This window comes from Mirounga leonina, unplaced genomic scaffold (genome assembly GCF_011800145.1).
Source record: "Mirounga leonina isolate KUSES-001 unplaced genomic scaffold, KU_Mleo_1.0 Mir_154, whole genome shotgun sequence".
NCBI lineage: Eukaryota > Metazoa > Chordata > Mammalia > Carnivora > Phocidae > Mirounga > Mirounga leonina.
Window position 1 is genome coordinate 44,453,646 of NW_023270389.1, and position 27,554 is coordinate 44,481,199.

Consider the following 27,554-nt stretch of genomic DNA (forward strand, 5'->3'; position numbering starts at 1 on the left):
ACACTCACACACGTGCATGCATACACACTCACACACGTGCATGCATACACTCACACCCACATGCAAAAGACATCTGTTACCTTCCCATCCCAGAGTTGTGGGCCGGAGCTACCTCGTGCTTCCAAATTTTTCTCAGTTTTTTGGTGAAACCTCCCTGTTTTAACTCCTAGGCCCTGGGGCTGGGACTAGGGTTGGGGGAGGGGGATGGGGGGAGTGTGTGGGGTGGGGTGGGTGGCTTGACAATCAGAAGTTCTGAGGAAGAAGCCATCACAGCGCCCCTCCAACACAGAGGCATTCTTCTGACTTAGCTAACAAGTCTCTGGCAGGAAAAATAATTTCCCTGGAGGCAACTTGGTGCCTCATGCAGATTGTCCTGGTGTGGAGCTGCATGCTGGCCCTCCAGGCCATGTGCACACAATGGACCCCTGAAGGGGACTCACTGTCGCCCCAGGCTAGGTTGGCTGCGAGAGGGAGATAAAGCTTAGCTGCTTCCTTTCTGCTTTGTTTTGAACAATATTCTAGAAAGATACGAGGGAAATGTTATCTTAATTAGTAATTGCCCACCCCCCACCTCGAACAGACACACACACACAGGCGTTCAGTGTTCACCACAGAATATATTGTCACAGGGTTTAATTTAGCATCGCGGACAAATAAACCGAGGCAGATGAGAAGTGGATAAAGCCGTGGGATAGGTCAACAGCAATGGTAGGATTGGAGTCTCCCGGCCTGAGGAAAGGAACCTGCAGCGTCTGTTGACATGCGTGGCCTTTTACTGTGGGCGCCCCTTGCAGGCTAACAAAGCGTATCCTCAAACCTGTTCCTGCTTCCAGAGCACTGACAGAGCCCTTGCTGGTAAAGGAGGCTCATTTCTGAGAAGGCTGATGCCGCTCATGGATCTGGGCAGAGAAGGATGCAGGCCTCGGCCGAGGCTAGGCCAACCCAAAGAAAGGGAACCGGGGGGAGGGGGGAAGCAACCCCCTCCTTATTTAAAAACAAACTAGGAAGGAAGGAACCTTCCACCGTCAGTCCCCTGGTGACCACTGCTCATTATTTTTTCAGGGTTGTGTACTCATATAATGCTTTTAACCAGAAAAGGCTGTTACGTTTTATTTTGGAACAATCGGGTACGCCGAGGAAGGGCGACGGAGGGCACCACAGAACCCGCCTTAGCAGTAGAAAGGTGATGCTGTATAGTGACAGGGCACAGTCGGATCAAGCCCAGGGGAAAACCATGCTCCACACTTTGTAAAAACAGGATCTAACTGTTAAGGAGGACGGCTATAATTTTAGAAAGGCAGAGATGAATGGAAGACTGTCTGGGCTTAGGAGATCCGTTTCTATTTTTTGTCCAGCTGAGTCACTCTGTGATAAAAGTGGCCCGAGTATCACAAGACTCACTAACCTTTATGTCATTTACCCTCCCACTCCATTCCCGAAAATGCTCGTTTTGTTTGTTTGTTTGTTTTTTTATCGATTTTTATCTTGCTTCGTACAGTAAAGAGTTTCTCCTCATTGGCAAACGTCACATCCACGGATGAATTGTCGCTGATGAACTTGCGTGCATGTGAGTGACCCTATGCTCCCATCTTTGCACTATCGAGTGGGAATTCCCTGCGGTATGCCCTGGCCCCTCCTGACTCTCACGAGTATCAGTGGGGGTCATGAATCGATCCATTATTGTTCTTACAGTGTTACCTTCACCCAAGAATCCCAATTTTTTTTTAAGTTTTTATTTATTTAATCTCTACACCCATTGTGGGGCTCGAACTCACAACCCCAAGACCAGGAATTGCATGCCGCACCGACTGAGTTGCCAGCTCCCTGAGAGAATCCCAATTTAAAACATTGTTTCCTGCAAGTTTTAATTTTTCCAATTAGGAAGTATTTAGATTGATTTGGGGGCTCTTTGATTTTTATTAGTTTGTTGTTCGTTTGGTTTTTTTTAGTGACTTTGTTTTAACTTTAAAAACCACCACCTATAGCTTGGCCCCACTACCACAGAATGTAGCTGATGGACCCTTTGGTCCTAGGTGACACCGCTGTGATCTGACAGAGCTATTCAGAGGTGAGGTGGGGAATTCTGGAAGAACTCACCAGCGTGCAGGTGTCCTAAAAGGATATTGGGATCAGCCCCTGTTTTATATGAATTTGGGCACAGGTCTTGCTTTACTCGCTTGGTATTCAAAATGGTAAGAGCAAAGAGCCACTGACTGCCTTGGCCATGACCAGCTCTCTGAGGGCCCAGCTGCCGTTTCTGGCTGCTGCTTTCTTCCCACTTCCCACACATTCATTAGCAGCTTTTGAAGCGGAAGCTTAGCATACTGTTTTCACCTTAGCTTTCTGTTTTCCTCTTCAGCCACCTCTTCACGTTCCCCCCTCCACACACACACTCACCAACAAGAAGCTTTAGCAGGTATGTCACAGAACGCACACTCTTCAGTGCCCGTCAGTACACTACCCTCATGATTTCGGTGGTCCTGATTTGTGTGAGTGATGACTGTTCATGTCACTTGGGCCCTCAGAATATTTGATCTCGCCAAGGTGACAAATTGTACATTTTTTTCTTTTATTTCCTAGGGTAGTTAAAATGGTTAAACACCATTTTATATGCCAGGAATTCTAAAGTCAAATATACATAAACCATTAGGTTGTGAACAAAAGCATCTAGGAATCTTTAGCTGGAAGAAGGTCAGAGGTCAAGTGCAGTCATCTCTGTGCAGGGACCCTTCTCTGGCACCCCGGACACAGGGTCCTTCGTGAGGGGAGGAATCTGCCGGGTCACCTGGCTGCTCGCTCTAGTTGTTGGGCACCTGGAGTCTGATGCTTTGTGTGAGTGGGGGCCAGGTTTTTAAGCTCTCTGTTTCTTCATCTGAAATGGTGACTGTTAACAGTACTTCCTCATAGAATTGTTATGATTGTTAGCTCAGTCAGTCCATGTAAAACCCTTGGACAGTCCTGGCAAGAGCTGAGGGCCCAGTCACTACGAGCTGATAATGCTTCCTCTGTGGGGAGGTGCAAGTCAGGCCGACTGGTTGGAGCTCAGACCTTGCCAATACCCAGCCCTGTGAACATGACAGTTCAGTTGCTTGCTATTCTCTGAGCTTGAATTTCTGTATCTGTCACCTGTGAAGGAGGAGTCCGCAGTGTGTACGTGCGATAGTACGCTGTCAGTAAAATGCCAAGAGATGTAGAGGGTTATGGAGAGAATTCATGCAAGATGCCCAATATGGAGTAGACATGCATAAACCATCGTGATTCGTCACATTTTCTACTTAGTTGAGGAGGCCAAAAAAGAAAGTTATGCTTGCTTTGCCTTAAGAGACAGTATAGTCCTAGTCCTGTCACACTAGTGCTTAATAGATATTGGAGTATTTTACTCAGAGGAGAGTAAGAGGTGAAACTGAAGAGTAATACATGTTTGAAGCTTCTGAGAACCAAAGAAAAGACACAAGAGATTTTTGCAAACCTACAGATTAAAAGCCTTGAATGTGTGAGATTCTCTGATGTATAGAAACTCAGGATTTCTGGGACTGTTTCTCTTCAATGATAGCAAAACTGCACTGATTCGTATGAGCCAAAAAAAAAAGAAGAAGAAAAAGCCAAATCAGAATATTTTTAAGGAAATTCAGACTTTTTCAAGTATTAGTGGACCACCCGTCCGCCCCCCTTCCTGGAGAATCTCTAATTATCTGAACGAGTCATTGTCAGGTGTCTTTTCTGCAGATAAAGAGGTGCCTAGCCAGGGCGAACAGCCTCTTCCCCACCATCAACTGCAGACCCTCCAGACCAGCAAGTCATGAGCCCCCAGAAGCAGGCTCTCCAGAATCCTCCGATGTCACAGGCATGATCCCTGATCCACGCACCTCTAAAAGGAGCCAGTCCCCGGCAAAGACACCCCTATGAAATGAATTCTTCGCTTTACCTTGAATGATTCTCTGATTGTAGATTAATGAGATGGTGACTAATGGCAGTTCTGAAGATGCCTGTTTTACTGAATAGATAGGAATTATTTTTAATTAGTGCTTCAGTTGTCTATATGTAAACGATGCTCTCTGATGTGCTTAAGGGCCTTTTGAGAACAGTTGATTTTCTTAATTCTGTTAAGCATTGCCTAAGCACTCTTGTTGGCAATGCTGTTTGTGTTCTCTGAGAAACCTTTCTCCGAGTAGAGATCATTTCCAGCCTTTGTGGAAGAGTCCAGTTTTAGTGGAGATCATCTTGACGAGGGCGTTTACTGTATTGAGAATAAATTGCAGGGCAGTGGGTCTGCCTAGCCCCAGGTGAGTCTACCAATGCCAGAGCAAGAAGCCATTATCATGTATTTCAGAGCTGTTCCCTCGCTCAACCCTCTGCCCACCTCAAAGATACACAAGTGTGCCCCTCAGTTTCCCTGGCGGCAAGGGTTGGGGGTGGGCAAGATACCTGCCAAACCTTGGCAAACCACCCTGACCAGGGCAATAGGCCCTTGGCCTGATACAGTCAGGTAGGTGTTACCTGGGCGACAGCACACATTCCGTGACAAGATGATGCCAAAATTTGGCATTTTAAGATTAACAGATACGAGTTAGCTAGAATCACTTGCCTTAGCCCCAATCCCATACTCAAAAGTGTTTTCTCTCCCAGATCCTTGAAATTACTCCCTGCAAAGTAACCATTGGTTCCAAAAGTCTGACATTGTCTATTGGATAAATATATTTTTAGGATTTCTTTAAATATGATACTTTGAGATTCCCCCCCCCCCCCAGTTTCTTTAAAAAGAAAAATCATCTAAGAATCAGTTTTCAACCAAAAATTCTTTTAGGGTTTTCTTTTTTTAGTCTGTATCCCAGAATAGTAGTTTCAGAGTTGCCAACTGCAAAAGGACCTATGTGTTGTGTATGCTGCCGAAAGCTATTTCCAAGCACACACTAAATGGTTTTAGAAAACTAGTACGTGGAGTAACTCACGTGGTTTCGTGTGTAGCAGGAAAAACCACCTTACCTCGGTACTGCGGAAGCCGTCAGGTCTTCTGGTCATAAGCAGTAATTGTCTCAGACTTGAGAGCTGACAAAATTATGTTGGACATGGTGACGTTCGAGAAGGCAAATGGTTCTTTTAGCAGAATGGTTCGCTTTCACCTTTACACAGCAGTTAAGAGAGTAATGGCTCTCCCTGAACTGTAGGAATGCGTCCGTGAACTTGGATAAACCCCGTAGGAAGTAGGGCATACTTCTGTCGGTACAGTTTATCAGTCACCATGTGTGCATTGAGTTCCTTTTGCCGGGTGCTGGCCTCGTAGCTGCATAAAATACCGGGGTAGTAGGTGTCAGCATTACGTCCTTCAAGTCATTCGTTCCATCCGGGGAAGCGACGTGCGAAGCAGTGAGGGAATAGTCGAGGTGACAGGGCTATCTCGGTAAACTGTCATTCAGCACACAGTGCCTTTCAGCCTACACAGATGGTTCTTCAGTTTCCCTTTGACTGGCTGCAGACTTGTCAGGGCTACAGTCAATAGGTCACCTTTATTCGTTCAGAACGTATGTAAGCATCCACCACCAAAATGATTTTGTGTAGAGCGCGGCACCATTTTAGAACGAATCATTTTTTTAGACCACTCTTGGAAGTTCAGAAAAGGATGGCTATGTCTAAGTGCCTCATTCCTATTTGGATTCTTACGGGGGAGGTTCTGGGTGGCATTTGGTCTTTTCTGTGTTTGACTACATCACGTTTTCTATTTTAGACTCAGCTTGTGGAGCCAAAATTGTATGAGTTCAGCCTAAGCCCTGCTGTGTTTTCTAGGCTTCCTAACCCTGTGTATTTCCTGCATCATGATTTATTAACAACGACTTAGGTAATTTAGCTTAATTGTGGAGCAAGAGATTTAGAACTAAGATTTCCCGATGGCTAATGTTTTGGTTTTGCTAATTTGATTTTGTGCTGCCTTCAGCTCACAGGTTCTATTAACTGCCCCAGGACACAAGTCTTTACACCATCAGATGGCTCTGGACACAGTGACACCTTCTTTGGGTTTAACACCTACATTTCATTATCTTTTAATTGAGTTCTTGGACATGTCAGTGGAAAAGAAAATAATGGATGATTAATGCTTCTGTGTGAATGAGGACTAATAATGAATATGACTTACTTTAAAATTTCTTCTGCAGTAAAATATTGTGCTAGTTGACAGCAAACTGAGGTTAAGGAGACTTTAATTAAAAGTTATAAAAGCTCACCCTAGCCCAGAGCACTATCACATGCAAATCTAAGAATACCTAGTGGACAAAAAACCCTAAAATTGTTCAATAGCACCCCCTAGCCTATATAATTTTAGGCTATAAGACTAGGAAGCAAATTCTATTTGTCATTTCTTCCCTAAAAAGTATAGGTTTTTCAATATATCTGGTTATATTGGCACATTCTTCACATTATTCCTGAATTGAATGTCTGAAGGCAACTATAAACAGAGGATAGCATGATCTAGTAGAATAATTTCTTGTGCAAAGATTTTCAAAATGATTTTACTTTAAATCTGGCTGTCTTCTATTCATTGTCTCTGCTTTGGTTGGCTGATTTAAGGAGATTTGGGGTTTGTTTGTTGTTTTTGGAGTAAGTCATCTAGGAAAGAGAAAAAGGCAGAGCTGGGGGAGGTTCCTAAAGTAGATCATGGAAATCCACAAGGTAGCTGTAGTGTATTTGACTCTTTGGTGAGTGTTAAGAACACAGCCCCTGGAGCCAGACTCTGTTCTGGGCTTTGTGATCTTGGGTGGGCTCCTTAACCAGTCTGTAACTTCCATTTCTTCCTGTGTAAAATGGGTGAATGGTAATAGGTACCTGTCTCACGGAGCCTTTGCAGGGAAGACACACAAAGCACTTGAGCAGCTTAGCACATAATGAATGGTCAGTGACGATCGATAGCTGTTATTTCACCATGGATGCTTGGATGTGGTCATGATCTACAGCTTGGATTCTAATATCAGAAAGACCTGTGTTCAAACCCTCTGGGAGACATTGGGCAAGTTGCTGAAACTCGGTTTCCTCACCACTAAATGGGGATGATTATAACAATTGCGTACAGTTGTAGAATTTAACAGTGTCTGCAAAATTCCTAGATTAGACTAGGTAGGGGCGCCTGGCTGGCTTAGTCGGTCAAGCAGGCAGCTCTTGATCTCGGGGTTATGAGTTCAAGCCCCATATTGGCCATGGAGCCTACTTAAAAAAAAAAAAGAAAAACAGATTAGGTGGGACAGGTAGGTAGAACATAGATAGCTGTTACTCTTCATTTCCTTCTGAAATGCCAATAAAACAACAGTGAAGGCACTCTACAAATAATAGTAATCCTCTATGACTAACAGAAGACAGCAATATCAGCATTCTGTAAGGTGGAAAGCAGAGAGTGGAAACCGACTTAGCAAACTCAGGAAAGCCAGTTACACCGTAGAATGCACGAGAGGCTCAGGAATTGCTCACACTAGTTATCTCTGGAGATGGAGGTGAAAGCGGGGCTAACAACAGGCGGATTCGTTGAAACCCAGCTCCGCTTTTTCATTCCTTGGAGCCAGGCACTATTAAGGGCAGGGACACCCCAAAGTGAAATCAGGGTTTTTAAGTGAAAGTCTGCATTCTGAATGCTGAGCTCCTTGGTTGTCTTCCCCCTTCGGGCTCCCCAGATGCTGGCAAGGAAGTTTAGACCCTCCAAGACACAATGAGATGCACCTTCTCTGGCCCAAGTAAATAGACCTAAGTATACTGCCCTTGGACATTCTATAACTAAAAAGCCCATCACATCCCTGAATCCCACGGTCCACCTGCCCAGCCTGTGTGCACGGAGCTTCCAGTCAGCGGTCTAGTGTTCCGTGCTTACCTGGGGCAGAGAGCCAGGGACCCCAGACTAAGGTCTCCTGAGGGTGGATCATTGTGTGGTGTGTATAGTGGGGCATATTACAGGTTTTTTTAACATCTGCCACTAACTGTATGGCCTTCAGTCAAGTCCTTAATCTCTCTAGGCTGTAGTCACTACTGATGTAAAAGAGAGGGGATAGATTAGACCTTTTTGTTTGTTCGTTCGTTTTTAGACTAGACCACCATCTTTAAAGGTGCCTTCCTTGTTCTCAAACACCCCAGGACATCAGGACAAGTCTCTGAGGCCGACCTGGTTACTTTTCAGAAGTGTATGTACATATGACCACTAACAATAAGTGTATTGTTAGTAATAGATAATATATCATGAAGATGAATAATAGTATCTAAGAATTATTTGAATATCTACCATGTTCCAGATGCTTGCATTATCTTCTTTAACCTCACTTCATGGGATACTAGTGCTTTATGAGAGACGTTCTTTTATCCCCATTTTGCAGAGAAGCTAACTGAGGCTCCAAGGATTTATGTGTAAAATTTACAGACAGGAAGTGGCAGAGTCTGGGTTTTGAAGATCTGGCCACCGCCAGAGAACCAGTTCTCTAGATCTCACCATGCATCTCTTTTTTGAACTCTGCTGGGCCCTTCCCCTGTGAGAGCATTATACTCATTTGAGGTCCCTCGGCTGCTTTCGGTTTTAGTCTGGCTTCATTGCCTGCCGCTGGGGAGTTACGTTTTTTCCCCTGTAACGTTGATTGGCATCGGAGTCATAAACGAACCGAGCCCTGTATTCCTCTCACAAAGATCACTTGCTCTGAGTTCTCAGAGTCCCCACTTAAAAGGTTCTACATGTGTGACATACATTGTTCAAATTCCTGCACATCTAAACTTGAACAGGATGTGTTGCGTTTGCCTGTGCTGCCAAGCCTGCAGATCACTTTTGTTCAGTGGATTATGCGACACACCAGCTGTCCTTTGAGTTGGCCAGACTCTATAAAGTAATAAGTGACTATTGTAGCAGGTCTTTATACATAAATCTTTTTTCTGCTTAATGTCGATTTGGGAGTATATAAAAATAAGGAGAGAACAAATAGATTTGATGAAGCATCAAGAAAATCTTTTAAAAGAAGCCTGGGGGAGGCTGGAGGTGAGAACTCCCTCTCACTTCTGCTGTGCATTTTTTAAAATTGGGTGAAGTGGACATAACATAAAATTTACTACTTGAAGGGAGCCTGGGTGGCTCAGTGGTTAAGCGTCTGCCTTCGGCTCAGGTCGTGATCCCAGGGTTCTGGGATTGAGCCCTGCATGGGGCTCCCTGCTCTGCGGGAAGCCTGCTTCTCCCTCTCCCACTCCCCCTGCTTGTGTTTCTTCTCTTGCTGTCTCTCTCTGTCCAATAAATAAATAAAATCTTTTTAAAAAAATGTACTACTTGAGGGCGCCTGGGACTCAGGTAGGGATGGCAAACAAATCTAAAACCAGTCGTGTATGATTTTATATAGAGACAGTGCTGGTAAACGAGCTCTCTGAGGGGAGAAAAGGTTTGATTTATACTGGTTGCCAATTTCCGCAGTCTAATTACTCCCACAAAGGCAGATTTCAAACTACCAACTGTTGGCTAACAAAATTCCTGAATATTTAACAACTGGCTCTGAGGTTCTTATAATTCAGCTTTTAAAAAATGATGGTGCCAGAGGCGGGAGGGTGGAAGGTGTACAACGTGGGTAAAAGGGGTCAAACAGGACAGACTTCCAGTTATACAATAAATAACTTATGGGGATGTAAAGTACAGCATGGTGACTGTAGTTAATTTGAAACTTGTTAGGAGAGTAGACCTCAACAGTTCTCATCACAAGAAAAAAAAAATTGTAGCTATGTTTGGTGATAGATGTTAACTAGACTTACTGTGGTGATCATCTTGCGATATATACAAATATTGAATCATTATGTTCTACCCCTGAAAACTAATTTAATGTGATATGTCGATTCTACCTCAATTTTTTAAAATGTAATTTGAATGCCTTTGGGAGAGACAGTCACTGATGGCTGTCCTTATGAGTTATACCTGGCGCCCCTGCTCCCTATTGCTTACTCAAGGTGCATCAGCTAGTCCCATTACTCGCCTGGCCTTGAGTTGCTTTGGTCTGGGAGGTACAGATGCTGTGTTTCACCAATGGCCGTGGGGTTCTTGCCTCTGTCTTTGAAACTGGGTCCCTCCCAGGCTTCTCATCTCATCTTCTGGTATTGAAACACAAAGCAGGTGTTAAAAATTATGTGGACTGCTCTTACTCTCACCCTCTTTAATTTATATAGATTTGGCTGTTTTAAGAATGCACCATATTGGGGCGCCTGGGTGGCTTAGTCGGTTGAGCGTCTGCCTTCGGCTCAGGTCATGATCCTAGGGTCCTGGGATCAAGTCCCACATCAGGCTCCCTGCTCAGCGGGGAGCCTGCTTCTCCCTCTCCCTCTGCCCCTCCCCCTGCTCGTGCTCTCTCTCCCTCTCTCTCTAAAAGAAAAAAAAAAAAGAATGCACAATATTTATCAAAAGAGATGCCAGTGCATAGTCCCTGTCCCCCTTTGGCCAATAACTCTCTGACCTTGGGCAACTTAGAAAATGTCTCAGAGGCTCTGTCTCCTTAATGGTTTCCTTAATGTTCTCTGTGAATGCTTGCCTCAAACAATTGCTGTGAGGATCAAATAATAATAAGTTAGAATAATAACAATAACAGTAATTGCTGACATCTGTTGGGCTCTTACCACACGGCAGGGCCTGTGCATGGCCCTTGGTCTGTGCTAACGTAATTAATGCCTGCAGGCCCTGGTGTGGAGTCTGGCACCTGCCAGGGTGTCCTCAGTGATAGCTATTATATTTACTGTTGTTACTGTTTTGCAATTATAAGAACCACGGTGATAAAGAATCAAAAACTATGTTTCTCTTTGGTCAGATTATCATGGGAGCGTCAGTTACGTACATACATAATGGCCTCGTGTAAGAAACAAATTAAACACGGTTTTATGTGTACTTGAGGAGTTTATCTTCTGGAACAATGACTCTCAGAGAGAATAGGGACATAGACAAGCACATCAGCATACGTACAAGTTGTTGTGTGTTGTTTCACCAGCCTCGGAATGTTTTCTACCAAATGACCATTGGACAACAGATGGGGCCCTCAACATTTGTGAGATTTCATTTCAGTATTCCCCTTGAGAAATGGAATAAAGTCTCTAATATTTCTATTAAGTTTCATCAGGAAACCTTGGATGGTGGTAAAAGATACCCTTTCAATCATATTCACATGAGAAGATTTCACTGTGTTGTGGTATTTGCCAGAATATAAGCAGGATTTTTTTTTCTGGAGTCCTTGAGAAAAGTGGATGCCACCTTCTATATGAACCACGTGGTATAGGGCACTCTTGTTATTTTGAACACAAAGTTTAAGGGAAACGTTAGCCTAAAACACCAGCTTTAGTCAGTGAGCACTTTAGGTGCTTACAGAGAGGGGCCTGCTGATAGAATCATTTTTGTTTCTAAATGAGAAAAAAAGCACCATTCTAATTTAGTAATACTTCTGTGCGTCATCCTAACAGCCTTTTTAACAGTTAATGTTGAAAGAATAATGCAGTAAGTGGTGCACAACGTGGAGATCACCACTACTAACCTGGGTATTTATGGCTTGGAATTAAATGTCCAAGACAGCAACATACAAAAATTCAAATGGCGTATTTCATCAAGTCAGAAGTGAAGATAATATGCCTTGGAAACATTAGAAACTCAAAAAAGCGGGTGACTGGTGGTGAAAATACTGATTCCAGATGCACCTGGGACGTTTAAATTGTTTGATGAAATGTGAGTGTGGAAAAAGTAATATTTCTGAATTCATATAATTTTGTACACAATATGTGGTTTTAAAGATTTGTGTAGCTGAATTAATATTTATTGTAAGTCCATCGCCTGAAGGTTTCAACTACATTCCTGAAGGATGGATTATATATTTAAGCTTGCCAGGACACGTTTCTGAGGATCTTGTCTTTGGAGGAGTGGGGATCATCTCACATTTAGGCCCGTGTGGTTGGTTCATCAGAGCTTTTAGACACGTGGTCTAACATATTTTTCTCTCCAAGCCAGCTCCACCCTCCCCCCGCCATCCCCCACCCTTTTACTCAGGTAGGGAAAGACTTTCACTTAAAGTGAGAGGCAAAGAAGAAGGGAACAAGCAAGCTGTCTGCGAAGACTTATTTGCCTGGTAGGATCTAGAGTGAGAAGAATGGAGAAAATGGGATCAAACATTCAGAAACTACTTTACACAAGGCAGACTTAGTAAACTAGGGCCTATCGTACCACTAATGAGCCACTCATTGGAAAGTCTCATAAAAGATCCTCAGAGAGATGAGAAATGACAGCGGCAGAGAACGCAGATCATTGGTTCTCAGCTTCTCCCCCCAGCTTGATGTCAGGCTGCCGAAGGGGCCCAAGCCCATCATTGTCCCACGTCGGCAGTAAGTGCTTGGCTCAGAAGTCTTATGGGAGGGTACACCAGCTGTGAAGGCAGATGTGGAAAAAGATGAGTATGGGAGCTTTTCTAGAAAGGAGGTGAGCAAATAAAGACACTCCTGGTTAAACACAACCCATTAAAACATTTCAGGATCAATTCTGTTTGCAAAGTTTAGAATGAAGATATTTCTAGCAGCCCATTTCCCCAAAAGGAGGTGGGGGGGGAGGTTTGGGGAAAAATAGTGCTTACCTTTTATTACCTAAGTACCATATTTCAATTTTAAAGAGCTTTTTCAACCCAAATGCTAGTTACAACCAACCAGTCTTTTCCTAGCCTTGGGCTAAAAGTTACATCAGTAATGGAACAACGCCACATTTGATTATTGACTATGTATAGAAATCTAGTGACTGACTCCACATTGTAAAATAATCATGCCGTGACAGGATTGACACTTGTATTAGCTAGAAATAGAAAGCCTGGGGCCACTGTTAAAACATCGACTTCCCTTCATTTACACTGACTTCTGTTGGGAGAGGTGGCAAAAGGGTACAGAAGAAAATGTACAGGCAGGGAGCTAAATTTAGAAATAGCCAGGACTAATCCTAGAAGTTACGGAGAAATAATCAAAGAAGAAAGAAATCTGTTCTTTTTCACCAGTCAAAACTTAGAACTCCCGTATGTGAAAACATAAAAGGATTTTTTTAAACACACTTTTTTTTTTTTAAGATTTTATTTATTTATTTGAGAGAGAGAGAATGAGAGATAGAGAGCATGAGAGGGGGAGGGTCAGAGGGAGAAGCAGACTCCCTGCCGAGCAGGGAGCCTGATGCAGGACTCGATCCTGGGACTCCAGGATCATGACCTGAGCCGAAGGCAGTCGCTTAACCAACCGAGCCACCCAGGTGCCCCTAAACACACTTTTTAAAAAGAGAAATCCATGCAACAGAGAATGTGTATGTTTTGTAAATATGTCCAATAATAGAAAAAAAAAAAACCTTTTTTCCAGGCAGTGAGCTCACAGGCAGAATAAAAGATGTGGTCTCCTGCCAAGTTGGCACTGGATGGATGGAAGGCAAGCTAATAATCAGTGTTTCCCTGAGATTCTTGAAAATGGCCCTAACAGGGAAGACTTTCTTGCCTGTTTAGTGACAGGGTTGTAAGGATTGACTCAGGCATTGCCACAGGGTCCTGGAAAAAATGAAATCAAGGTGATTAGCAAAGGAGTGAAGGAGTGTTTTTTGACCACCTGGATCCAGTCAGGCCTGAGCTCAGATCCACTCTTGTGAGGTAAACCAGTAAGTCCCAGGCCTTCAGACAGGTGGTCTCTCCATCTACAGCACCGTCACCTGCCTCTCTCCTCCATGAATGTTGGTTGGGCTCCACATGGAGAGACTATGTGATAAGTAAAGTCTATATCTCAAAAATAGTTACATTTTAATGTATCCATTCAGAAAGACTACATTTTCTCCTAATTTCTGCGGACAACAGTTCAGGCCATCTAGGTATAGGCCCTGAAGCTTACGTTTCATTCCCTTCAAGAAAAACGCACCTCTGCCCAGCCCCATTTCTGCTTAATAGCCATGTCACCTTTCCTTTGCTTGCCCAGAAAGACACCTTCACTTGGGAGTCGACCCACCCATTACACATACGTAGCAAGGAAGAAAAAGCAATTTTTTGAAATCCATATTTCACCCTTTTAATCAGTAACCCTAAAGTTCCTTTATTTCTCCTTTTGGCCACTACCGTTTCCTGTTGTCAGCTCAGCCAAAAACCTGGCCGTCATGCTTGACTAAACCTTGTCCTCTTCCACCTCCCCTGTACATTCAGATGGCCTCAGATTTTATCAGTGCTTTTACTTCTATAAGTATATATATAAATGTTCTGTTTATGTATATTTATTTTATTTATAGATATTTAAATTTAAATGATAGTAAGTGCTATATTTAGTATTTGGGTTTGTTTTTCTCTGACATTTGCAATTGCTCCATGAAGTTGGGGCTCTCCTTTGTCTTTTTCTTGTTTCCCTCAAAGGAAAGCAAGGCGCTCAGCGTACAGTGAGGACTTGGTAATTTTCATGACAACTGTCAAATCTGTGTCCTCATCCTTATTTCAGGAGCAACTATCTTATCAACACAAGCTATCATTTGTGATGGACTTCCTGTCCAACAGGTAACCCACTGAAGGAGGTATGACTTCCGTCCCCAGTTCCCAGCTAAGGAAACTGAAGCACAGAGGTTATGTAATATGCTCAAGGTCACACAAGTAGAAAGTGGAGAGGCATGTGACTCCAGAGGCTATACTCTTGTTATCCTCTATGCTCTGCCCGTCTGGTCTTAGTTAGCTTTCATAGACTCTGCTGTTTTACTGGCCTGGCTTCCCGACGGGCTCTCTGCTCCCATCTCTGAAACATTTTGCCAGAAGGTTCATAAACTTCTTCAGTGTTTCCTCCTTGTTTCAAAGGAAAACCCAGTGTCCAAGAATGAGCCCTCCACCCCTGCCCACCTCACCATGTCATCTCTCATATGCCCTCCTGGCACCTCATGCTCTCCCTGGCTCTCCCAGGCTCAATGGTTCCAAGTACTTGTCATATTCTCTCCTTTCCCTGTCAGGGTATACATTCTTCCACCTTCCAGACCCAACCCTGCCTGGTTTGCTTTCCAGGAAGCTTCCCTGACCTCCTCCTCTGAGTTAAGTGTCATCTCAAGTGCTTCCACCACACATACTTCTATCATTTCCAAACATCATTTCACTTTCCGATTTTGTAGTGGGTGAGGATCATATCGCTAACTCTCTAGCACAGTCTGGCACACAGGGCCACTAAACAGGGATTTAGTGAAGAATGGGCCATTAGGTTTCTCTGTTGTGGTTTTCCACAAGTACTTGTCAATCCTTGTTTCTGTCCCTACATAACTTTTCATTGTGAGCCATGGACCTGCTTTGTCCTGATAGGACTGAGCTTTGCAGATGTGAGATGCCAAGTTCTTCATTAAGAAAAGGTAGAATGAAGAATGATCCCCTCCCCCAAGATGTCCGCATCCTAATTCCTAGAACCTGTCAATATGGTACCTTACATGGGACTTTGCAGATGTGATTACATTAAGGGTCTTGACATAGAGAGATTATCCTGGATTATCCAGGGGGGCCCAGTAGAATCACAAGGATCCTTCTAAGAGGAATGCAGGAGGATCAGAGTTAGAAAAAGAAGATACAAGGATGGAAGCAGAGATCAAAGAAGAGAGATACTAAGCTCTGACTTTGAAAATGGAAAAAAGGAGCCTTGAGCAAAAGTAGTCAGTCTAGAAGCTAGAAAAGCCAAGGAAACAGATTGTCTCCTAGAGCCTCTAGAAGGAAGACTGCCCTACAGACCAGTTTTAGACTTCTGACCTCCAAATTTGTGTTCTAAAAATCCATAAGTCTGTGATAATTTGTTAAGCAGCAGTAGGAAGCCAATATAAATTTGTTACCTTGAAATATAATAGTGCTGTAATAACACCTATAAATGTGGAGTGCCTTTGGAATTGGGAAGTGGAGAGAGGCCGGGAGAATTCTGAGAAGCATGGTAGAAAAAGCCTAGATTGCCTTGAGCAGTTAGTAGAAAATATGGATATTAAGGACTCTGTTAGGGGCGCCTGGGTGGCTCAGTTGGTTAAGCGTCTGCCTTTGGCTCAGATCATGATCCCAGGGTTCTGGGATCGAGCCCCACATAGGGCTCTCTGTTCAGCCGGGAGCCTGCTTCTCCCTCTCCCTCTGCCTGCAGCTCCCCCTGTTTGTGCTCTCGCTCTCTCTCAGTCAAATAAATAAAATGTTTAAAGACTCTGCTGGTAAGGGTTCAGAAAAAGGTGAAGAGCGTGGTGAAGAAAACCTATATCATCTTACAGAATATAAGTCGTCACAAACACACTGTTGGTAGAAATATGGACATGAAAGTTACCATTGGCAAGTTTCCAGTTAGAAACTGGAGGAAAGGTGACACTTGTAATATGGTGGCCAAACGCGTAGCAAATCATGTCCTACAAGGATGTGGAAAGCAGAACTTGTAAGCAATGAACTTGACTATTCAGCTGAGAAGATTTCTTAGCAGAGTGTTAGTCACCACCTTGTTTCTTCTTGCTGCTGATAGTAAAATGTGAGAGCAAAGAGATAAATTGAAGGAAGAGTTGTTCTTCAAAAAGGAGCCAGGACTTATGGATTTCTTTTGAAGTCTAAACTCAAATTTTAGCCCAATTTAAACTTCCAGTATTTACGTTTCTTCCATATTTCTGTGACTTACACATAATTTAGTTCAAATAAGATACTTGACACAGTTGGACATCAGATTATTCAGAAAAAAAGAATTTCTATGATTAATGTTACGTAGTTCTGTCATCAAGAAAACATACTTTAAAAAAAAAAAATGAGCATCGTGGTGGTCATTAGGGCTATTCATAAATATTCCAGTTCTGTTCTTTCCAAGCATGTAGTAGGATTATACTTTCTCCATTCTCTCGAATTTACATGTAGTTCTCTGATTTGCTTTGGCCAAGTAAACATGAACACTTAACTTTTGCTCTGCTCTAGTCTTCTCTCCTCTGCTGTGATGGTTATGACAGCATGGGCCAACATGGGGCCTCCATTAGCCTGAGTCCCTGAGGGATTAGGATGAGCAAAGCCCCGCTGCTAGCCTATGCTAGACATACAGCATGTGCAAGACATAAACTTGTATTTTATTGAACCACCAATACTGGGTATTGTTTTTTACTGTAGTGTGATCTCCCCTGTTCAAAGTGATAAAGCGTCTTGGGCAAAAACTGAATATGGTTCTTCCAGATTAGTTCATTGTCTGGGTATGTATGTAATACTTCTTTGAAAAACAGAGATACATCATCTTGTGGAAAACATCCTCAACTTAAAATTCTTTGTGTAATTTGACAACATTATATAGAGCTTGTTACTTTTAATTACTGACATACTGGCATAATGACTTAAGGACTTTGTTTTAGATTTGTTGGTACACAACTAAATCTGTTCCAAGAAATTTCTTACAACTGTTTACTTTTTAAAGATTATTTTAAATGTTTACAATCTACCTCGAGAAACAACTGCACAAAATATATTAGGTCTTTAAAACTGGGGCGCCTGGGTGGCTCAGTTGGTTAAGCGACTACCTTCGGCTCAGGTCATGATCCTGGAGTCCTGGGATCGAGTCCCCACATCAGGCTCCCTGCTCAGCGGGGAGTCTGCTTCTCCCTCTGACCCTCCCCCCTCTCATGCGTGCGCTCTCTCTCTCTTTCTCTCTCTCGCTCTCATTCTAGCTCTCAAATAAATAAATAAATAAAATCTTAAAAAAAAAAATAAAACTGATTTGCCCCACTTAACATTTGCTTGATATAAAATTAGGTATATTTTAATTTATAGAAAAAGAATTTCCATAAAGCTGATAACTTTCCATGCCAACTTCATCACTACTAAATTCTAACAAAATACTAATAGTTCTAATAATCTCCCTGGACAGGTAATTATAAATGGAAGTGTTGAGTTCATGAAACTATGAAGATATAGGTCGATCTAAGTCAACAGTTTAACCTGGTGGCTTGGGCCTTGCTACTTGTTAATATCCAGAAATTCTGGTCGAGTGAATGTGTCACCATCATTCAGAAGACAGAAGCTAAAATTCCTTTATATTTGAAGGAAGCGATATCCTATCCCATGTTAATGCCACATGAGAAATCTTATATAAAACATCAAATGAGGTTTTTTTTTTAAGATTTTTTTTTTTTTTTAATTTGAGAGAGAGAGAGAGAGCACATGAGCAGTGGGGAGGGGCAGAGGGAGAAGGAGAAGCAGGCTCTATCCCAGGACTCTGGGATCACAACCCGAGCCGAAGGCAGACGCTTAACCGACTGAGCCACCCAGGCGCCCCGAGGTTGTTTTCTTAAAGGGTACATTCTAGGGGCGCCTGGGTGGCTCAGTTGGTTAAGCGACTGCCTTCAGCTCAGGTCATGAAACTGGAGTCCCGGGATCGAGTCCCGCATCGGGCTCCCTGCTCAGCGGGGAGTCTGCTTCTCCCTCTGACCCTCCTCCCTCTCATGCTCTCTGTCTCTCATTCTCTCTCTCGCAAATAAATAAATAAAATCTTTTAAAAAAAAAAAAAGGGTACATTCTATGGATTACTCCCTCAAAGTTGGAATGATTACTCATGTATTTTATAGCTGATGTCTTCCTGTTTTAAAGATGTATGTACCCCCCAATCTCCTAATTGTAGTTAAATTATTTACCTTTCTAGTTTTCATGTATTTTCTGAAATGCAGTGGTTCAAATGTACACACACACACACACACACAGAGTCTGTGTGTAAGGGGGACACTTTGCGAATTCATATTTAGTAGTTTTGTGTCTTTTCTCTGTGTAGCTCCCTCACTGGCAGTCCCAGAGGCTAGTGCTCCAACCCCCACTACTTCTCTCTAGGCGTCCAGCTCCCTGCATCCATCTGGCTCCTGGGATTTCTTTATAAGACTGAACTTCCTCCTGTTGGGCCTAGAAAAAGAAATTGAGATTCCTCCCCACATTTCCAACCCAGAAACAGCTCAGGGAGCCTCGCAGGGCTACAGCTATCTAGATCTGCTCAGACTCAGTGGGACAACACAGGCAAAAAGAACTGACGGGTGAAAAGAAGTTCCAACCCTTGCCAACGGGGTGGGGTGCTTTCTGCCATCTTCCGGAACGCATTGTGTGGCTCCCTTCAGAATTAAGCAGGGGTGGGGCACCTGGCTGGCTCAGTCAGTGGAGCGTGCTGCTCTTGATCTCGGGTTGTGAGTTAGGGCCCCACATTGGGTGTAGAGATCACATAAAAATAAAGTCTTCCAAAAAAAAAAAAATTAAGGAGGGGAAGTTTGGGGGAAATTTTGGACAGAAGCTATCAGTTTCTCTCAGGGTTCTGACTTTCCCTTTGGGAGATGCCACCCAGGGACAGGGGAGCAGCCCCATAAATACAGTTGGTTTGACTGTCTCCATCCAGCCTCAGAGAAACTAGGAGAAAGGTAAGTTTACTCTAGACACTGACAAGTGTGCTCTGTTCATAAAGAGAGAGAATTATTCCAAGCAAAGGAGAAAGTTGTTTGATTTGCTGTTTAAAAAAACCTGTCACTACCTGGCTTTAGTTTGCAAATATTTTTAAGAAATGGATGTTTTTTCCAACTGATAGAGCCCCTAAGTATAAAACAGGTTAAAGGGGTTGCTGCTCGGGTGGGCCTCCCTGTTGACCCCGAGGGCAGCTCTGCAGAACCCCAGGGGAATCCTAAGCACAAAGGTATTTATTCTCTGAAATAGAACTTCTCAAACTTTTTTGTCACCTCGGACTCTTATTTAATATGCAGATTCCTTGGGGCACCTGGGTGGCTCAGTCAGTTAAGCATCTGACTCTTTTTTTTTTTTTTTAAAGATTTTATTTATTTATTTGACAGAGAGAGAATGAGAGAGAGAGAACACATGAGAGGGGGGAGGGTCAGAGGGAGAAGCAGACTCCCCGCCGAGCAGGGAGCCCGATGCGGGACTCGATCCGGGGACTCCGGGATCATGACCTGAGCCGAAGGCAGTCGCTTAACCAACTGAGCCACCCAGGCGCCCAGCATCTGACTCTTGATCTCAGCTCAGGTCTGGATCTCAGGGTCATGAGTTCAAGCCCTGCGCTGGGCTCCACACTGGGTGTGGAGCCTACTTATAAAATAAAATAAAATAAAATAAAATGCAGATTCCTGGGCCTTGATCCCAGAGACTCACACTCAGGAAAGCTTGTGTAGGGCCTGGGAATCTGTATTTTAACAAGCACCCCTGAGGATTCTGGATACCAAAATGAATGGATCATGAGAAACACTGCTCCACAAACTGCTTGCTGGGGGGCTATTCAATGGGTTCGTCTTAGTCCCCCTTGGTTCCAGTTTATTTTAAGTACTAGTTTATAAGTGTCAAGTACCAATAAAATCAGTTTTTCTGCCAAGAAAAATGATATCTTAGTTACTGCTTCCATCATCTCCCGAATTCTCTGTTCCTATTTCTGGAGCACCCCAGACGTGGCATGACTCTTGGCTCTCTGTTGGGTCTCCTCCATCTGAGGCTCCCAGCAACCTCGTCCTGTCAGCCCTTCTGGTTTTCTTTGTTTATTTGATTGTTTCTTTGCCTTTTTTTTTTTAAAGCAGATCTCTGTAAACCTCCCCTTCCCCAACAAACAAACCCAGAAAAGAAGTTAAGTGATGTTTATAAGCAAATATAAAGCTGACTTCTTGATGCAAGTATAGCTAGCTGATAGGCATGTAAATGCTCTCACATGGCAAGGTATTCTGAGGGATGCAAAGAACAAATCCAAATAAGTCATGGTTTTAAAAATAAATGAAGCCCACAATGAGATACCACTTGAATGGCAATAATCGAAAAGACACTATCAAGTGTTGGCAGGGATGTGGAGAAACTGGAACCATCATGCATCCCAAGTGATAATGTAAAATGGTGCAGCCATTTTGGAAAATGGTTTGTGATATCTTAAATAGTTAAATATACACTTAGCATATAATCTAGCAATTCCATTTCTAGGAACCTGCCCAAGAGAAATGACAGTATATGTTTGCACAAAGACTTATATGTGAATGTTCATAGCAGCTTTATTCACAATATCCTCAAACTTAAAACAATCCAAATGTCCATCAAATAGTGAATGTACAAACAAAATACTGTATATCCATACATGGGAATATTATTTAGCAATTAAAATAAGTGAAATACTGAAAGATGCTACGATATAGATGAATCTCAGGAACATAATGCTAAATGAAAAATGCCAGACACCAAAGGCTATATATGATAAGATTCCATTTCTATGAATCTATAAAAGGCAAATTTGTAGAGACAGAAAGCAGATTTGTGGTTGCCTGGGGCTATAGAGGAGAGCAGAGAAGAACTGCAAATGGGTTTGAGGAAACTTTTTAGGATGATAGAACTGTTCAAAAACTGGATTGTGGTGATAATTGTACAGTAATATAAATTTACTAAAATCATTTAATCATACCTTCATAATGGAATTTTATGGAATGTAAATTTTACCTCAATATGGTGGTTAAATATTTTTGTAAATAAGGCATATAGCAAATTAAATAATCGATAGTTCTTTTCTCTGCAAAGGAAATAGAGACACTAGTCAAAGTACGGCCTGCAGACCTGGGGTCCCCAAAACAGTCTCAGGATGTCCTCAAGCTCATTTTCCTAACAATACTAAGAAGCAGTTTGCCCTTTTTGCTGTGTTGACATTTGCATTGATGGTGCAGAAGCACAAAATCAAGGCAGTGGCCCCCAAACTTAGAGTCATTGTATTCACCTGCACCGTGGACTTACAGTGGAAGGATACATTCCATTTTCACTTAAGAATCTCCTTGATGAAGCAGTAAATTTTATTTAATTTTATTAAGTCTTGTGCCTTGGGTGCAGAGCTTTTTAATAGTCTATGTGATAAAATGGGAAAGAGGCATACATAAGGCATTTCTTCTGCACACCCAGGTAAGATGGTTATTTGAAGGAAAAGTACTTGTTCAGTCGATGGAGTTGCAGGCTGAACTCATGGTTGTTTTTATGGAATACCATCTCTACTTTAGAGAAGAAAATGCCTGACAGATAAGTTATGAATATTCAGGCTTGGGTATTTTGCAAACATTGTCTCAAGAATGAATGAAGAGAGGGGTGCCTGGGTGGCTCATTCGTTAAGCATCTGCCTTCGGGTCGGGTCATGATCCCAGGTTCCTGGGATCGAGCCCCGCATCGGGCTCCCTGCTCAGCGGGAAGCCTGCTTCTCCCTCTCCCACTCCCCCTGCTTGTGTTCCCTCTCTCGCTGTGTCTCTCTCTGTCAAATAAATAAAATCTTAAAAAAAAAAAAAAAGAATGAAGAGAACCTGTCACTTCAAAGAAAACAATTGGCAGTATGTGTTGCCAGTCATAAAATTCAAATGTTAAACCAAAATTAGAATTCTGGAAAATTTTATACTACCATGAGCTTGACAGCTTCTGTCAAGATTTTCCTAATGAGATTGATGGTGAATTTTAACAAATATGATTTTTTTTCATATTCTACAAGGAAATGTGTCAAAATTTGTATAATATGGGCAAAGGGGTCTTGATACTAGAGCATTTGAGAACTGCTGGCCTAGTGGCTAATAGCAAGGACTCTGGGGCCATTCGGCTTTGGTCGAAATCCCACCACTATCACTTATCACCTGTATGGTCTCAAGAAAATACTTCACCTCTCGATGCCTCAGCTTTCTCATCTATACAAGGGGAATAAAAATGGTACCTATCTCAGAGAGGTATTGTGGATGTAAGAATGAGTTGGTAGGGCGCCTGGGTGGCTCAGTCGTTAAGCGTCTGCCTTCGGCTCAGGTCATGATCCCAGGGTCCTGGGATTGAGTCCCACATCGGGCTCCCTGCTCGGCAGGAAGCCAGCTTCTCCCTCTCCCACTCCCGCTGCTTGTGTTCCTGCTCTCGCTCTCTCTCTGTCAAATAAATAAATAAAATATTAAAAAAAAAAAAGAATGAGGGGTGCCTGGGTGGCTCAGTCGGTTAAGCGACTGCCTTTGGCTCAGGTCATGATCCTGGAGTCCCGGGATCGAGTCCCGCATCGGGCTCCCTGCTCGGCGGGGGGTCTGCTTCTCCCTCTGACCCTCCTCCCTCTCATGCTCTCTGTCTCTCATTCTCTCTCTCTCAAATAAATAAATAAAATCTTTAAAAAAAAAAGAATGAGTTAATATATGTGAATATTTGTGAATATTAAAATGAGTTACTATATGGAAATCACTTAGAATAATGCCCGACCTATATAGTAAGTGATCATTGATATTAAGATCTTGGTGAATGGTAATTTGTAAAAATAAATACATCATACATACATAATCAAAAGAAATCTCTCTGTAATTATACATACTTTCTTTTTTCTTTTTTATAACTGGGAAATCTGAAGGTGACATTCCCCCAGTGCCTCTGCCGAAGCTTTGGTCCTCCCACTTCCTGGCAGTGCGCACCTGTGCGCATGCGCAGAGGGATGGCTTGTTCAGGACCTGAGTGTCCCCGCCCCCTCCTCCCCCCCAGCCCCATCCATTGAGCCCTGTTGTTTGGGGTTTCCTTCTCTCCCTAGCAACCACACAATGTATTTTTAAGGAAGATGCGGAGAAGCAATGTCATTGTGAAGGGTACCGTTTAATACATTGACTATAAGCAGAATACGATTGTGTATCGTTTACAGTCATAGAATTAGAGGCGTCGTTCATGCCTCAGCAATGTTTACAATTACAGTGTCTCAAAAAATAAATAACAAAATTATAGTGTAGCATTTAGGCTCAGCGTTTGGGAAATTATGTGAATAGGGGAAAAGTGTAGGGCTCTGTCCTGTGTCCATTTTCGGTGCTTAATCCAAGCAGACAGGTAGTTTAAGGGGGAAAAAATGACTAACTTGGAACCTACCTCTGCAGTTCTTCAGAGAGACTACATTAAAGCTATTTTTATCTCTCACTGTTAAAAAGAAGTTCATCATTTGTTGACCTTGTTCATTCGTGCTACCAGTATACGATGTGTAACTCCCATGAAGTGCCAGGCAGGTCCCACCGAGGCTCGGAGTCCCCACTGGTAAAGCCTAGCCCTCCTGGAGCTGCTTTGTGAAAGCTAAGGTGGTTCATCTGTTGTTCCCTGGCTGTGTCAGCAGAAGGAGCAGTATATATTTTATGCCTTTTAAAAGTGTATGAAAATACTCTTCAGGTTAGTGTGGGGCAAAGAAGGTAAGATAGACCGCAAAAGAATCCTAACGATTGTTTCTTTTCCTGGAAGATCACAAACAAAAATTACCCTGTATTTTGGAGTCCTGATGTTATACAGATAAGCTCACGTTTAATGGTAAATAGCAAACAACCACAGCATGTAAATCATTGGAGTTTCACTGATTTAAATGGCTTCTGCTGTCCTGAGAGAAATGGGAACTCTCAAAAGAGTTCATTTGGGGACCATCTGCTTTATGCACCATCCCACATCACTCTGCATGTGGTAAGAGCAGTGGGTTGGCCCACAGGAGTCTTTATTCCTTGCCCTCCCCTGGGTCTTTAATTATCGCTACACATCAGGTTCCTTGAGTGGATATAGTCACCTGTTATAAACAGGTTTAGAATAGTCTGTCCTTTCATTTCGGGGATGTGTTGTCATAGCAAATTATAAAGCATCCTAAATATTTTTCAAAGATAGTGTTGTATAAATACAGAGCAGTACTATTATTGAGATAGTATACCTACTGATATACTTGCATTTTTTAAAAAAGATTTTATTTATTTATTTGAGAGAGAGAGCACAAGCAGCAGGGGTGGGGGGGCAGAGGGCAGAGGGAGAAACAGACTCCCCACTGAGCAAGAAGCTTGACATGGGGCTCGATCCCAGGACCCTGAGATCATGACTTGAGCCAAAGGCAGACGCTTGACCGATTTAGCTACCCAAGTGTCCCAATATACTTGCATTTTAAGATTTGAGAATGTTTCTTTCCCGTGAGGCTGGTAAACTGGGGATAAGAAATCAGATCAGACTAAAAGCCAAAGAAGTGCTTCTTGAATATAAGTTAGTATTGAATGTTATTAATTCAATTGAATTCAATCTCAGTATTTGTTATGGGTGGAATAAATTAGTTATTGTTAATCATGTTCTTGTCTCTGTCACTGCGAGGGCCTCATGCAAACTTCATGTCTCAATAACCGCAGTTGTCTTTTATAAACAAAATGCACTGCATTGAACAGTTAACCTGAGCACATAAACAACGTCTGTAATTACACTACTGCTGTTCTTTGGCACTAGAATCTTCTGTTCCTTGATTCTCTTACTAATTTTTCCTAAAAACACCTAAACATCAAATATTAGTTGCACATAATTTCTTAAAAATACTTATAGCTGTTATAAAGCTAACTTCTCTTTTCCTGACAGTGTTCCCTGTTAAAATGCTTGGGCAGTTTTACCTTACAGTATAACCTCTTTGCAGGATTTTTTGCCCTTGTGAAGTGGTCAGCTGTGGAGGGTCTCAAACAAATCTAACATTTCCATGATGACAGTTCATGCCACTGCTTAATTGCTGATTCTCACCTTGTCTATTACATGTGTGTTTTATGTTTTTCAGGAAAAAAGTGCCAGTTCAAATGTAAGACTTAAAACTAATAAAGAGATTCCAGGATTAGTCCATCAACCCAGAGCAAAGTAAGTTCTAGTTCTTATTTTCCTTATGTTGTTTTTAAAGCTAATAATGTTTTCAGAGTGAGCTCAGTTTTGCCTGCCAGCTAACCAAGATGTATTGTAAAGCTTCAGTGAATTGAGACAGCGTGGTTTGGTCTAATGGAACAGCATAGAGAGTCCCAAAACAGACCCATAATAAATGACAGAACTGACATTTCAGATCAGTTAGAAGAAAATAAAGGGGAATATCTTTATGACTATGGGGTAGGGAAGAATTTTGAATAAGTCACAAAAGATGCAGATCTTAAGAAAAATGATTCATTAATATGACTGCATTAAAATTAAGAAATTCCATTTATCAAAATTTACTGTAGGGGAGTAAAAGGAAATGGTGGAATTTATCTACAGTGCATATAATGGACAATAGTTGGGTTTCCAGGTTATGTAAAGTAATTCTATAAATCAGTAAGTACAAAACAGAGAGCTCATAGAAAAAGAGGCTAAAGATGTGAACAACCATTTCACCACAGAGGAAACTTGAAGAGCTAATAATGTCTAGGGAAAATACCATTTCGCACCACGAGATGGGCAAAATTTAGAAAGTCTGGTGGTACAGATGGTTGACCAGGATGTTGAACAACAGGCACTCTTCACCCCAGCGGAAATATAAGCCAGTACAATTACTTTGGAAAACAATTTGTATTTTCTTTTTTTTTTTTTTTAAGATTTTATTTATTTATTTGAGAGAGAGAATGAGAGATAGAGAGCACGAGAGGGGAGAGGGTCAGAGGGAGAAGCAGACCCCCCGCTGAGCAGGGAGCCCGATGTGGGACTCGATCCCGGGACTCCAGGATCATGACCTGAGCTGAAGGCAGTCGCTTAACCAACTGAGCCACCCAGGCGCCCCAACAATTTGTATTTTCTAATAAAATTGTACCTGGACGTACCTTGCCCACAAGCAACTCCCCTCTCAGGTGTATTAGCCTAGAAAACCCTCACGCATGTGTGCCCCAGACATGGTTGATGGGTCCATAGCAGCACTGTTTACATGAACTCGTAAAGCTCTTGAAGGCAAAACCTGAATGTCCTTCAGAAATATAGTGGATGACCAAAAAATGTGGCATATTCTTAAGCTAGGAATTCTACACATCAGTGAAAGTGAATGACCTATGCCTGCATATGTCAAGATGGAGGACGGTCACGAGAGTAAGGCTGTGCAGTAAGGAAATACTAGCACCTGCCTGCATGTAGTCATTTATATAAAGTTCAAAAAAAAACAGGCAGAACTAATCAATAGGTTATATATGTATGTCATAAAACGATAAAGACGAGCGAGGACATGAAAAGGCATTAAACTTAGAAGAGTGGTTCTTTCTCACTGGATGGAAGACAGTGGGACCAGGGATTCTGTTTGTTAACCTGAGTGGTGATTACATGGGTGTTCCTTTCATTGTTATTATTTAAAACTGTACAAATAACATGGTACATTTTGTTATGCATTGCACGATTAAAAAGTTGGAGAGAAGAATGAGTATTTTTCTAGATTGTTCTAGAACTGAATCTACCTTGGCAGTGAAACGCCCTTTGTGTGACTTTGAAGCTATCGCCCCTTTCCTTCAAAGAGGCTCTGTTTTCCCGAGGCTACAAATCTCTTTTGTGGGGTTCCACCTAAATAAGAACAAATTCCCTAGTTCTTACTAGTGCAGCTGATCGTCACACCCACCCCCCCAAATAAACCTATTACATCTATTTAATAGTAGTTCCATCCCAGTCATAAGCACAAGTTGTGTTACGTCTGGTTCTTCCCAGGAAATGGAGACAAAAATAACCGAGGTCCAGCCAATCACTTTACCCTGGCTCGGTGTCTTTGGTGGTGCTGTAGGTGGTTAGGACTCTACAGGGTGGTGAGCTCAGAGATTTAATTGTTTACTTTCAAAGAAAACTGGACATTTTAAAATCCACTTACCATTTACATTGACAGTGGGATGGTAAAACCGAATTTTGCACCCTTAGGGACACGTG

At 42.5% G+C, this 27,554-nt stretch overlaps 1 protein-coding gene across 4 annotated transcripts in view; it reads left to right on the forward strand.

Annotated features, from left to right (window-relative positions):
* The window catches only part of CUNH1orf21 (chromosome unknown C1orf21 homolog), a 214,703-nt gene that overhangs the window by 160,043 nt on the left and 27,106 nt on the right, over positions 1-27,554 (forward strand). For all 4 annotated transcript variants that reach the window (XM_035010645.1, XM_035010644.1, XM_035010647.1 and 1 more), the window contains one exon: positions 25,480-25,556. In XM_035010645.1, the coding sequence (XP_034866536.1) occupies positions 25,480-25,556 (77 nt within the window). The remainder of the gene's footprint in view (positions 1-25,479; positions 25,557-27,554) is intronic.